The sequence below is a fragment of the Asterias amurensis genome, chromosome 13, assembly GCF_032118995.1.
Source record: "Asterias amurensis chromosome 13, ASM3211899v1".
NCBI classification, from domain to species: Eukaryota; Metazoa; Echinodermata; class Asteroidea; order Forcipulatida; family Asteriidae; genus Asterias; species Asterias amurensis.
Genome location: NC_092660.1, coordinates 1,874,455 through 1,886,259, shown reverse-complemented (window position 1 = coordinate 1,886,259; position 11,805 = coordinate 1,874,455). Strand labels below are relative to the sequence as shown.

Genomic DNA, 11,805 nt, shown 5'->3' with positions numbered 1-11,805 from the left:
GTTTATTCTCAAAATTGAATCTTAAACAATATTATACTTCGGGGGTAAATTTTCTAACAAATGAACAGAAACATTAATAACCAAAGACTTTATCGTTTTCATACAAAAAATAAATTGCAGGCAAAACTATTTCAAGGGAAGCTTTGCAACATGACCAGGTCTTGTTTTTTGTTTTATTGATAATAACAACTCACTGCAATTGGTTTTAAATTTAAACTGATAAATACAAATACCTTTCCATTGAGTAGTGAAGTGTTATTACCCAATACCCACACAAAAAGTACAAATTAATCTTCTCTTTTATAGTGCTTGTTCCAAAAGCTCAAAAGTGCTTGTTCCACAGCTCAAATGTGAAAACTATATAGGTGCTATTCTCATTTTCTCACCAACCTCTTCCCATTACGTGTAATCAAGAAAGGTTTCATTATAATAATTATTTTGAGTAATTATCAATAGTGTCCACTGCCTTTAAGACTGATCAACAGTTAAGATCAATTGTAAGTTTTTATGATATCGCCCCAGAATTCAGAGTGGAGGGTATAGATGGATTGCAATTCTTTGATAAATTGCTCACACGTGAAGAGCTATCATTGACTGAGAGTCGCGTGTAGCGCATACACGCGTGCATTTTTCCATTGTTTTACATCAAAGATAGCAGTCAATGAGACTTATTGCAATTCATCTATTGTATCGTTACCAAGTACTTTCTGTTAACACAAGCCAACACAAATGGCATCTTAAACGCTTCCACAAATCCTCTTCGACCAGTGTTCATCGTAAGACGACTTTTTCCTGAGATGAGCAGTGTACACTGTTTGAATTGTCAAGACCAAACCGACTCTTTTCAGAGTCCCCATGGATGGACCTGCAAGTTTACTATTATTTATAGTTTATTCTGGTTCTCCATTAGCAATGGTCTGCTGGCCACCTGCTAGCTATGACACCTCAGTCGCAGTCAAAATAATTCTCTCCAAATGGTCCAGCTGGCTAGCTCAGTGTTAAAATGCATTCCTCCTTAATATAAAATACAGACCAGTGAAATACCTGCAGGCTAACTGATCCCACTTGCTAGTCCTCGAAAACGTTTCAGGGCAAACCATGTAGGCCTGTCTCGTCCTCATTACACGTGGGCCTAAATACACAAGCCGAGCGACTGCAGAATTCCCTGTCTCATCCTCAACACAAGGGGGCCTAAATATCCGAGCAACTGCAGAATTCTATCAGTGATGTGTTCATATTTCAGTTGAAGTAATGACACCATTTCTGTTCTCAGTCTGTGTTGGGCATGTAGTACGTGTAGTTATCTATTGTGGATTTGTGTAGTGCAGGTCCATAGTAATCCAAAATGTAATCGGAGCCGTCTGCTGGTCCGACAACCTACAAAGAAAAATTTACATAAAAATAAATCAATAGGCAATTTTTATGCATTTGTAGTAGCCCTTACAGTATTTTCCTTTTTCTCATTAAACACATAAAATAATTTAGTCTTGCTTTGAAAATGCTCCAGTTGTAATAAGTGCGGAAAACAAAAATAATGATAAATACAACGTTTATAGAGCACTAGAAACAAGGTTTCTAAGCGCTATAACCAAATTGATGGGTTTTAAGTTGAGATTTAAAAGTGTCCAATGAAGGAGCTGCTTAAATGTGGGTTGGTAGCTTGTTCAAAAGTGTTGGAGCTATGACCGGAAAAGGCCCGATCGCCATAGCGTGTCATGGTGCGGGGTCCCGGGGAAGGTGGAAATGAGCTATTGAAGAAGAGCGAAGGCGTCGGGTAGCTGATGAAAGTGTAGAAGAACATAGGGCTATGAGGTCTTGGAGATATACTGGATCCAAATTATGAACAGCTTTCTACACAAGAAAAAAAAACATCATTGCTGCTAGAGGGCCCTTAACACATCCCAGTAAAACCAACCTGCATTGCGATGAGAATGACGTCCAGAAAGTGGCCGATAAAGAGTAGCCCTACAGTGCAGAATTTGAGCAGGGCCAGGGCTGGGTAACCCAGGTACAGTCGATCCAGACCAAACATTCCAAGAAATATCGACAGCAAGAGAGTGGTGTTGTAGTAGTAACCGGTCCTGAAATAAAGAAGAAGGAAAATGGAATGCAATAAAAAAGTTTGACCATCTTTATAATAATTTGCGGTAACACCATGTGTGTATCTACTTGCTGGGTAGATTATGTTCTTTTGAGAACTTGTCTTGCCTTATTTTCTACTACTGCGGAGTAGATTTTTCGGACTTCTCTGTTCTTCGTTTGAGTATGTTTCTTCAAGAAAAGAAAGAACTACCGGTACTTACGTGTATCTACATGGGACTTCTCTTGTAAAGGCTGATGTGGTGCCATTATACTCAGTTCCATCACACACTGTCCCTGGTACTGGCATACAATTCACTGCAAATAATCAGAAATGGTTTAACACGTAAAGCACAAAGCAAGTATTATTAAAAACACATGTTTTACTGTTGGGCAGGAATATGTTTTGAGGCCATGATCTTGTTTATTATTAGTTCTTGGTCTTTGATGGATTCTTAGGCTATTTTTTAAACCTTGGCTTTTGGTAGGGTCATTCGTAGAACTAAGGTATAGCAAAACAATTTTACACCCTCAGGGGAAAATGGCGGCCTCAGTGCCATTCCCCCCCACCCCCCCCCTCGGATGTACAAAACACTTTGGACCCTGTCACAGTCTGCAACAATTGAATAATGGATGTAAGTACTGTAATACATGAATGTATCGTTGTATCCATTGACGATATCGCTGGTGTACTGCGATACATAAATGTATCGTTGTATCCAATGATATTGCTGGTTCTGGACAACCAATACTTGTCCTTATAAGGGACCAGTCTAAATACGTACCTGTGACTAAGCGGTTTGGACTGCACCCAACAGCAGCCTGCATCGTAGCATCAATAACGGGGTCTTGACACACATATCTGATTCATTTGTTAAGGAAGAGGTTAAAAAGAGCAGATGACTACAACATTTGGATACGTACAGTATTCGTCCCCTTTAAAAGGCGATGCCTGGCTGCTGTTTCTCAGGTTGTATCGTAATTTGGGTGTGATCCCAGCAGTTCAAGCCATTGGACGCTTTCGGAACAGAACAAAAATTAAAAGTTCACAGATTTACAAATTACTTACAGGGTTTACAGAAGGTAATGGTGAAAAACTTCTCTTGAAATATTATTCCATGAAATGCTTTACTTTTTGAGAAAACATCATAACAATATCAATTCTCGATAGCGAGAATTCTGGATTTATTTTAAACACATGTCATGGCACTGCGAAACGTTATTTTCTTCCAACTCTGATGACCAATTTCACATATAGAAGTTGTGATACACGAAGTGTGGGCCTTGGACATTACTGTTTACCGCAAGCGTCCAATGGCTATAACGACTTGTCCACAAGTCTATGAAATCACCACCCAACTGGTTCCCCTAGATAGTTACTGCAGAAATTAAACCTGGAAATGATTATTATTAAGTTATTAAATTCTACTTGGAAAGGATACTGTCCAAGCTGTAGATCTCTGCACTTGACACTGTCCAGCACGTTTGCAACCGAACAAGGAAGGAACTCTAATGTTACGATGATTACAAAGACGATATAGAGATGTTGGATTGTTGTGAAGCTGGAAGTCCAACACACTTTTGAGACATTAGACAATCCATGGATGACCGACATTTTGAATTCTGGGTCGGCTACCGCTATGAACTTCTGATGAGAATGAGATGAAGTGGTGCTGGTCTGCAACTGGACAGATGAAACTTAAGTTTATCAAGCCACCTCCAAGTTGACGTCTTCTGTACCCTTCATCAAATTTTAAGCTCTGAAATTCAAAGTCAAAGAAACTGTAGTAAAGTTTATGGGTTTTGGAGGCATTTCCTGGTGTTGTTTATATGATTGTAACGCTTCAGTGAGCGGGTTGAAGATCGAACTTTGGAAAATACTGTCCGAGGGTCGAACTGTTCCTCGTGAGGTAGACTTATCATTCAATGTATTTTGTTTGCGGGAACAGTCGACTTGGCTGAGGAGATTTACCTTGATGAGTTCTTGTCTTGCACTTCGTTCTTGCAAATTAAGCCCTTTGACTGCGATTTTTTTTGTTCAGATGATCTCCCCATCAAGGGACGGAACTCAGCAAACTCCCATGAGCAAGCTAGCAACAGTCAAGAAATTGTTTCAGTAACCAGACGACAATGGTTATGCTATTGCTAGTCATTGTGTATCACTATCAGTGGTTAGCTGGGTAATGATTAAGGTTTTATAATATTAGACTTGGTCTGAATAAAATGTCTAAAGAGCAAATTTTAATGACTCAATAACCAATCAATAATCTCATGACATAATGATACAAATCGTAAACAAAATAAACCATGAATCATGATTGATGATGATTAGTTTTAGCAAGCATGGAGTAGCATTAGGGATTAGGAAATGATTGATTTGATTTACCAATAAATAATTTCATAAAACAAAATAGCAGCCAGTTCTGTTGTAAAATTTGGGAAGTAATCATGGTTATACACGACCACTCTATCTACAGTGAGTGAGAAGAGATATTAATAATATTATTACTATATAATTAGGGCATAACAATACTCAAAATGACCGAAATGAATCCTCACCTTCTTCAGTTATCTGTTGTCGTTTGTTGTTCTACTAAAAGTGTGTGTACGGAAGCATCAATTGGACATCGATATTTAGAGAAAGACAATAAAATTAATGGTAATGCATTCATCTACATCAATAATAATAATATTAAAAAGATAATCAAAATGGTTAATTTCATAATTAAGGATCTTAAATTATCATAATCCATGACTAATATTGTTTTAATAATTGAGACTTATTACAAGTCACAATTGTCTCTTTTATTTTTCTTAGTGTATCTTGAAGCTTCCGTACAAAACTCGACTGTGTTAACACTAATTTTGGTGCTAGCATCAGAGTTTGTGCTGGTTTCAAATGACAGTGCACGACAGTCAATAACGGTCAACGCAAAACGTTGAGTGTCCCACCCACATTATGCAGTTGAAAAGTATTCACTGCAGTGTAAAGTTAGTTGTAGATTAGTTGTAGATTAAAAACGAAGTTGTTTTCTTCTTCATAGATGTTATATCTAATATCCCAAAAGCATACTATAGGCGCCTCAATTAATTATAAATTATAGTCCAGCTTTACACCCGGGGTTGCCCCGGGTGACGCCGGGTGTTAGAGGAGATTCTGTGCACCTCCCCCCCCCCCAAGGCAATTGACTGTGGACAAACTTCTTTTGACAGCCACAGTTTGGGACATTGTACCGAGATGCCAAGTCTAGAGGCCAGCTATGCGTGAGATTTTTCAAAGCTCAACCCCCCCTCCACACCCCCGCCGATAAAAATTGCCAGTTTTAGAAGGCCTTTTTTCAGAAATTTAATTGTGGACAAAAAACTGTTCCAAAATGCATAAAAAAACTCTTCATAATAATAATTAAAACTAACATGAGGTACACAAAATATTTTGATGGTTAATGTGGAGATACGATTGTGTCAGATTATTTCCTTCCAAACTAAAAAAGTCAATTGGAAACTATACAACCATACACAAGTCAATAGGAAACTACACAACCATACACAAGTCAATGGGAAACGACACAACCATACACAAGTCAATGGGAAACTACACAACCATACACAAGTCAATGGGAAACTACACAACCATACACCAGTCAATGGGAAACTACACAACCATACACCAGTCAATGGGAAACTACACAACCATACACAAGCCAATGGGAGTATACACAACCATACACATGTCAATGGGAAACTACACAACCATACACAAGTCAATGGGAAACTACACAACCATACACAAGTCAATGGGACACTTCACAACCATACACAAGTCTATGGGAATTGACACAACCATACACCAGTCAATGGGAAACTGTACAACCATACACAAGTCAATGGGAAACTACACAACCATACACAAGCCAATGGGAGTATACACAACCATACACAATTCCAGAGATGCCAAGTCCAGAGGCCAGCTATGGGTTAGATTTTTCAAAGCTCAACTACGCCCCCCCCCCCCCTCCGGAAATTTAGAAATTTAATGTTGGACAAAAAAGTGTTCCAAAATGCATCAAAAACCTCTTCATAATAATTAAAACTAACATGAGGTACACAGGATATGTTGATGGTTAATGTGGAGGTACGATTGTGTCAGAATATTTACTTCCAAACTAAAACAAATTTGACTAAAAATGATTTACGACATCTAATATGACTTCACGATTAATTTCGAAAAAAATTCTGTAAAACATTGCAAATAACTAGACTGAGTAATTGGGATTCTGGTGTTCCACGGGATTCTTTCCTAGTTCCCCGGTGTCTCATGGGTTGATAGCGGAGGATCGGACGATTTAAAAGAGGGCGCTATCAGAAGTTTGCGTTTAGTTCGCCAGAATCTCCTGCCGCACCAACACCACTCACACTGAGTGACGGTCATTGACGATTTTTGTTTTTTAATTTTGTGCCAGCTGCATCACACCTGCACTAAATTGGCACCAAATCACACACCACAGGCGGAAAGTTCGAGTTTGAGAAAGACGAAGTAGGTGAGGCATGCTCTTCATTAAAACTGACAATTATATCGTAATTTCTTAAGGATAACTTTCCGTATGGCGCCACCACTTTTTCACTCATTTTTACAAAAAGGGATATGTCAATCAGGTAAATTAGATACTATATTATTTTATTTCGAATGAAAAAGTGGTGGCGCCATACGGAAACTTTTCCTTTCTTAATACGATGATTGATCATAAAGCTAGTTGATATTACATGTATATACTTTGTAGTTATTTATTCACTGTGTCATATTGTTTTACGGGTGTATTACTATTTCAGGAGAAAAAAACAAGCAAGTGTCAATTGACTCAAGTCAATGATTGTTTTGTAAAAAACAAGCGTCAATTGACTCAATGATTGTTTTGTAGGAATTGTAGTTACTTTTGTAAACACACTCACAATCACATCACTCACAGTCACACGCACAGTGAGTGTGGTATATACAGACCATGGAGGAAGCATGTATATAGACAAAGCACCCTCATACTCAAGACTCGGGCGTACCATGGTCGTCTAGACAAGAGTAGCAGACATTGTCATTAGAGAGTCAACTGGTCCCCTACCCCCTACCTTTGTCTTTGCCAGAACTCGTACGTAATTTCATTCATTGGATACGATCATCCGATGATCTTACTCCTTGAGTCCTAGTGTATAGTAGATCGGTTTTGTCAGGCTATTGAAACCGAAATACATGTAGTAGTTATAGTATTTAGTAGGAGTTCGATGATGCAATAAGGTTTAGCGCCATAGAGCAAAATATCAAGAGAGGGCGCTGTTGAACCCATACAATGATATATACTATAGGCGATGTGTGTGCGGCTCGTGCATGACAACAATGAACATGCATTGCATAGCATGCTTCCCCATCTGCCTTCCCACAACGTATTGCGGTTCTGAATCGTGATAAACCTTACTGGGGACATATTGGATAATTGTGCAGTGACACTGACACGGTGAACAGTACAGGGTAGCTTTGCCTTTGCATCTGCATTTTGATTGGTCCGAGGTGATGTGGGTGCAGCTGAGAAACGTCACCTCGGCCCAATGAAAACACAGATAAGGAAAGTTTACTTTCAAGTTTCAGTAACTATAAGTAATTGTCAAAGACGAGCCTTAACAGTTGGTGTAGCTCAATTGGTCATCAAACTTGCGAGATAATAATGAAAGAAAAAGACACCCTTGTCACACAAAGTTGTGTGCGTTTAGACTGTTGAATTTGAGACCTCAGTTCTAAATCTGAGGTCTTGAAATCAAAATAAAAAAAATTACTTCTTTCTCGAAAAACTATGGCACTTCAGAGGGAGCTGTTTCTCACAATGTTATACCATCAACCTCTCCACCCATTACTCGTCACCAAGAAAGGTTTAATACTAATAATTATTTTGAGTAATAGTGTCCACTGCCTTTAAGAGCGGTGTGAAGTTAGAGGTGATTTCAGTCATAGGGGATGGACCCGACCTCTAAATAGACCTATTAACTGGGGCGCTATACTCCTTTGTTGAACTGGATGTTAAAATTTTTTAAAAGGAGTCGGCGCCCCAGTTTAGGTAACCTGGTCTCAAGCCCAGTTCATACTTCCTGCAAATGCGGATGTTTTTGCAGCGAATGTTTCACAGGAGTTCAGGGCATTTCAACTGATGCAAATTATTTGATGTGAATTTGTGGCATCAAAATTTGTATCACATTCGCCTTCACGGGAAGAATGAACCGTCCTAAGTGAAGTCTCATATTATCATTGCAGTAGTCAAAAAAGCAAAACTTTACTGATTGAATCATAATATAGGAAACTTATGGGCCTGGTTTGTCACAGGTGACTCCTGGCGCAGGAGCCCTGACAAAGCAAACCTCTAGGAACTAGTTCAACAAAATAAACAGAAGGAGAAGCAGCTGATAAGAAGTGATGGCTTTTGAGTTGATTCTTGAAAGTGGTGAAGGAAGTTTCCTTTGTCATTCTCAGTTTGATGAGGAGTGAGTTCCATGGGGAAGGAGACATTAGACTTATTTGATTTAACCGCATCTACAAATTTCTCCTTCACAGACAGAAATGCTGAACATAAACAAAGAAAACTCCAGGGTAGCATGTCGGAAGTGTGGGTACAGTGGTCACCTGACCTACCAGTGTAGGAACTTCATCCGCGCTGACCCAGGCAAGGATGTAACTTTGGATGTGAGCAGTACAAGTAGTGGAAGTGACGATGAGGAAGAAGCTATGCCTGTGTTACCACGGAAACAAGGTTTGTTTGTTTGTTTGTTTGTTTGTTTGAATGATCTTCCCATCAATGGAACTCGGCAAACTCCCACAAAGGGATATAAACACCAAGCTGGCAACAACCATATTCTCTTATACACAAACATTGGTCTATGATTATGAACTACACAAATTAAGAAATTTTGATTCAGTAACTAGAGGGCAATATTTATTCTAGTCATTGTGAAATCAGCGGTTAACTGGGGGATTCGAACCCACGACCTTGTGATTGCAAGTCCTACAGGCTAACCACTTGACCACGGTTACTTTGATAAAGTTACTTTTCTTTTTGTTATCGTACGACAAGTGATACAATGCGCATTCTTTTTTTTACGCATTAAATAATTCATTTTGGTAACATTGTACTTTTTATCTACCGAAAGGTTTATTGTTCAACTCATTCTCCCTTGTATGTAGGTGTCGAGGCAGTAGGCCGCTCCGCCGTACATACCACTTGTTCACAAATCGTCCTCCATTGGTTTTCTTCATTATTTGTTGTCACAATTTGTGTTTCTCATGAAGGGAAATTTAGCCATAGAAGTTCTTTGCTGATGGAGGTATAAAGCAAGCAAGTTACATTTATGCTCACTACAAACTCTGTGCCGAGCCCTCCGTAATTTTTTTTTCTCTTACCATAATTGGGGTTTTTCCCCCGACATGCAGAAGTTATTTCTGATTGATACATGAAGACTGTTGGCAAAAAAAAAGTTTATAAAATCTTCCTAAGCGCAGCCAAGATTCCATAAGGTTATTAATGTTGCCACCGGTGTCTCACTTGATTCTTGCTTAGCAAAAAAAAGTTGCTGAGCAGCATTTCCTGCTAAACAGCTTTATGACATTTGGTTCTGTGTGTAGGCTGAAACAAACTACAACTCTTAAAAGATGTTTCTTTTTCTTAATCGACAGAATCAACATCAAAGTCAGACAGAGATGCAACAAAACACAGGAGCACAGAGAAAAGAAAGAAGAAGAAAAAACGCAAAGAGAGAAGTCGTAGGTAAGTAGTTTTGACTTTTGGGATGCTAGGTGGCAGCAGACTTACCAGGTTAATCCATTGTTCTCTGTAATGTGTGTGCACATGCTCAGTACTACATAAACAATGGAAATTTACCTGGCAAGTCTACCACCTTGCGTTTCAAAGTCTTGCATTATTTTTAGAGCGACCACCAGCAACTGTCTTTTTGGAACAACTGGTTTGTTTACGCTTTCACATTAAACAGGGGCACCAGCAACATTTTTCTGATTTTTGACAGAGGCCTCGAAGCCCCTGGCCATTGCCCATTGCCTTGTTGTCCCTTGAAACGTTCCTGTTAAAGAGGAAAATACTTGCGATTCTTAGAAAAGCAAAGTATCATGCCTGCGGTAGATTGGAACAGATTTCTATTCTGCAATTTTGCTGCATTGACCAACTTCACCTGGGCCCAATTTCGTGGCTCTGCTTACCCCCTAATTCTGTGCTTACGATTCCCTGCTAACGTGTAAGTGCCAAATTTCTGTGCTAGCCTTGTAAGCATAGAATGCCTAGTAATGTGGAGTACGCACGTGCAGAAGCCAAAATTTGCCGCTAACCTGTGAAATACGCTTGCCGTAAGCACAGAATTCCCTGCTTCCGTAAGCGCCGATTCTGTGCTCACGGTAAGCAGAGCCATGAAATTGGGCCCAGATGTAATCATCTCAATAATCATTGTTGTGGCATATCTGACATCAATGTTCCTGTGTGGTATACAATGTAATTTTCTGTTGTGACTGGTGCCCCACTCAATTTTGTGCTTAGCAGAGATATTTGTCAAGCAGTATTTTCTGCTAAACAGCTTGATGAAATTGGGCACAGAACTTGAAATCCATGCTCTTAATTACCACTCGGCCATGACACTCTACAATTTGTGATTTTATGATTTTTAATATTATCTTCTCACCAGACGGAGTCGTTCCAGGTCTCCTCTCTCATCCGACAGCGAAACCTCTCTCTCCTCAGACAGTGACGATTCCTCATCTTCCGATGACGAATCTCGACGACGGAGGAAGAAGAAATCAAAGAAGAAGTCTCACCATCGCAGTGCCAGCAGAGGAGATAAAAGGAAACACAAGAAATCCAGCAAGAAGACAAAGAAGAAGAAAAAGAGACGTCATGCCTCCTCAAGCTCGGGCAGTGACTCTTGAGAGTTGCCCCAGTGTATTTTATACTTTTTACTCAATTTGTTATTGTTCTGCCCCAACTTGACAATCGTGCAAATGTATAGTTTGGACTGGTACTAACTTGAGTAAGGGCGACCCAATTACAGGTAGATTGCAGTACGCCTATACTGTACACAGAGCAAACATTTATCAAAAATGCATCCCTGAGAAGCATGTTTATGTTCTTTCCTTTGTCTCTGATAGTTAACTGCTTCCCCAGTCCCCATTGATACTTTGTAAGAAACAAATCATGTAGAGCACCCCAGTCTTTAGAACTGATGAAGCCCTTGTATTTTCCCTTTTTCGATTTGTCCTTAGATCTCCACATAATATCGCAGTTCAGTTTTTAAACTGATTTTTTGTTTTTACTTATCAGGCTGGAAAGCATGAGGGGTAGACGAATTTGGTACCAACCTGAATTTATATTTAAGATTTTCTTTTTTGAGTCGCTTTTTACTATTGACACTGTAAATAAACTTGTATTTTATTAACTGTTAATCAATTTTGTCATCCATATGTATTCTTTTCAAATTGTCTTTATTCAGTCCCAACCCTGTTATTGTTTTGGTACTCTTTGTAATTGATCATCTTTGAAGCCCTTTTTTAAAGATTTTTACATGGAAGTATCCTTTTTCTGCAGGAAATTAAGTTGCCCCTTAAAAAGAATTCAATAAAGTGGGGGAGGGGGCAGTTTGTCCTTCAATATACAAAGTATGAACCTCAAATTTTGTTAAACAAACTCTATTTCTTTTCTT

At 39.1% G+C, this 11,805-nt stretch overlaps 2 protein-coding genes across 5 annotated transcripts; one reads left to right on the top strand and one right to left on the bottom strand.

Annotated features, from left to right (window-relative positions):
* Positions 1–3: 3 nt before the first annotated feature.
* Positions 4–4,687, bottom strand: LOC139946052 (TM2 domain-containing protein biscotti-like). 3 transcript variants are annotated; one of them, XM_071943642.1, is made up of 6 exons: positions 4,639–4,687; positions 3,522–3,839; positions 2,865–2,941; positions 2,304–2,397; positions 1,916–2,081; positions 4–1,377 (listed from the first exon to the last, which is right to left on the bottom strand). In XM_071943642.1, the coding sequence occupies exons 2-6, from the start codon at positions 3,692–3,694 to the stop codon at positions 1,270–1,272; spliced, it is 618 nt and encodes a 205-aa protein (XP_071799743.1). In that variant the 5' UTR covers positions 3,695–3,839; positions 4,639–4,687; the 3' UTR covers positions 4–1,269. The 3 variants fall into 3 exon arrangements, with proteins under 3 accessions (XP_071799743.1, XP_071799744.1, XP_071799745.1); XM_071943643.1 differs by having other exon boundaries at positions 4,623–4,660; XM_071943644.1 differs by lacking the exon at positions 4,639–4,687 and adding an exon at positions 4,052–4,155.
* A 1,769-nt stretch (positions 4,688–6,456) lies between these two features.
* LOC139946071 (uncharacterized) lies at positions 6,457–11,556 on the top strand. Of its 2 annotated transcripts, none has more exons than XM_071943672.1 (4): positions 6,457–6,613; positions 8,666–8,861; positions 9,782–9,872; positions 10,795–11,556. In XM_071943672.1, exons 2-4 carry the CDS (start codon positions 8,672–8,674, stop codon positions 11,033–11,035), a joined length of 522 nt encoding a protein of 173 aa, XP_071799773.1. In that variant the 5' UTR covers positions 6,457–6,613; positions 8,666–8,671; the 3' UTR covers positions 11,036–11,556. The 2 variants fall into 2 exon arrangements, with proteins under 2 accessions (XP_071799773.1, XP_071799772.1); XM_071943671.1 differs by having other exon boundaries at positions 6,458–6,617.
* Positions 11,557–11,805: the final 249 nt, after the last annotated feature.

What these genes read in the sequence shown, in the direction of transcription:
- LOC139946071 (XM_071943672.1), top strand. Translation starts at nt 8,672, where the DNA reads ATGCTGAACATAAACAAAGAAAACTCCAGGGTAGCATGTCGGAAGTGT. An exon ending in TGTGTTACCACGGAAACAAG is followed by an intron (nt 8,862 to 9,781) that starts GTTTGTTTGTTT and finishes CTTAATCGACAG; the next exon opens with AATCAACATCAAAGTCAGAC. An exon ending in CGCAAAGAGAGAAGTCGTAG is followed by an intron (nt 9,873 to 10,794) that starts GTAAGTAGTTTT and finishes TCTTCTCACCAG; the next exon opens with ACGGAGTCGTTCCAGGTCTC.
- LOC139946052 (XM_071943642.1), bottom strand. Translation starts at nt 3,694, where the DNA reads ATGTCGGTCATCCATGGATTGTCTAATGTCTCAAAAGTGTGTTGGACT. An exon ending in AGAGATCTACAGCTTGGACA is followed by an intron (nt 2,942 to 3,521) that starts GTATCCTTTCCA and finishes CAAATGAATCAG; the next exon opens with ATATGTGTGTCAAGACCCCG. An exon ending in TCCAAACCGCTTAGTCACAG is followed by an intron (nt 2,398 to 2,864) that starts GTACGTATTTAG and finishes GATTATTTGCAG; the next exon opens with TGAATTGTATGCCAGTACCA.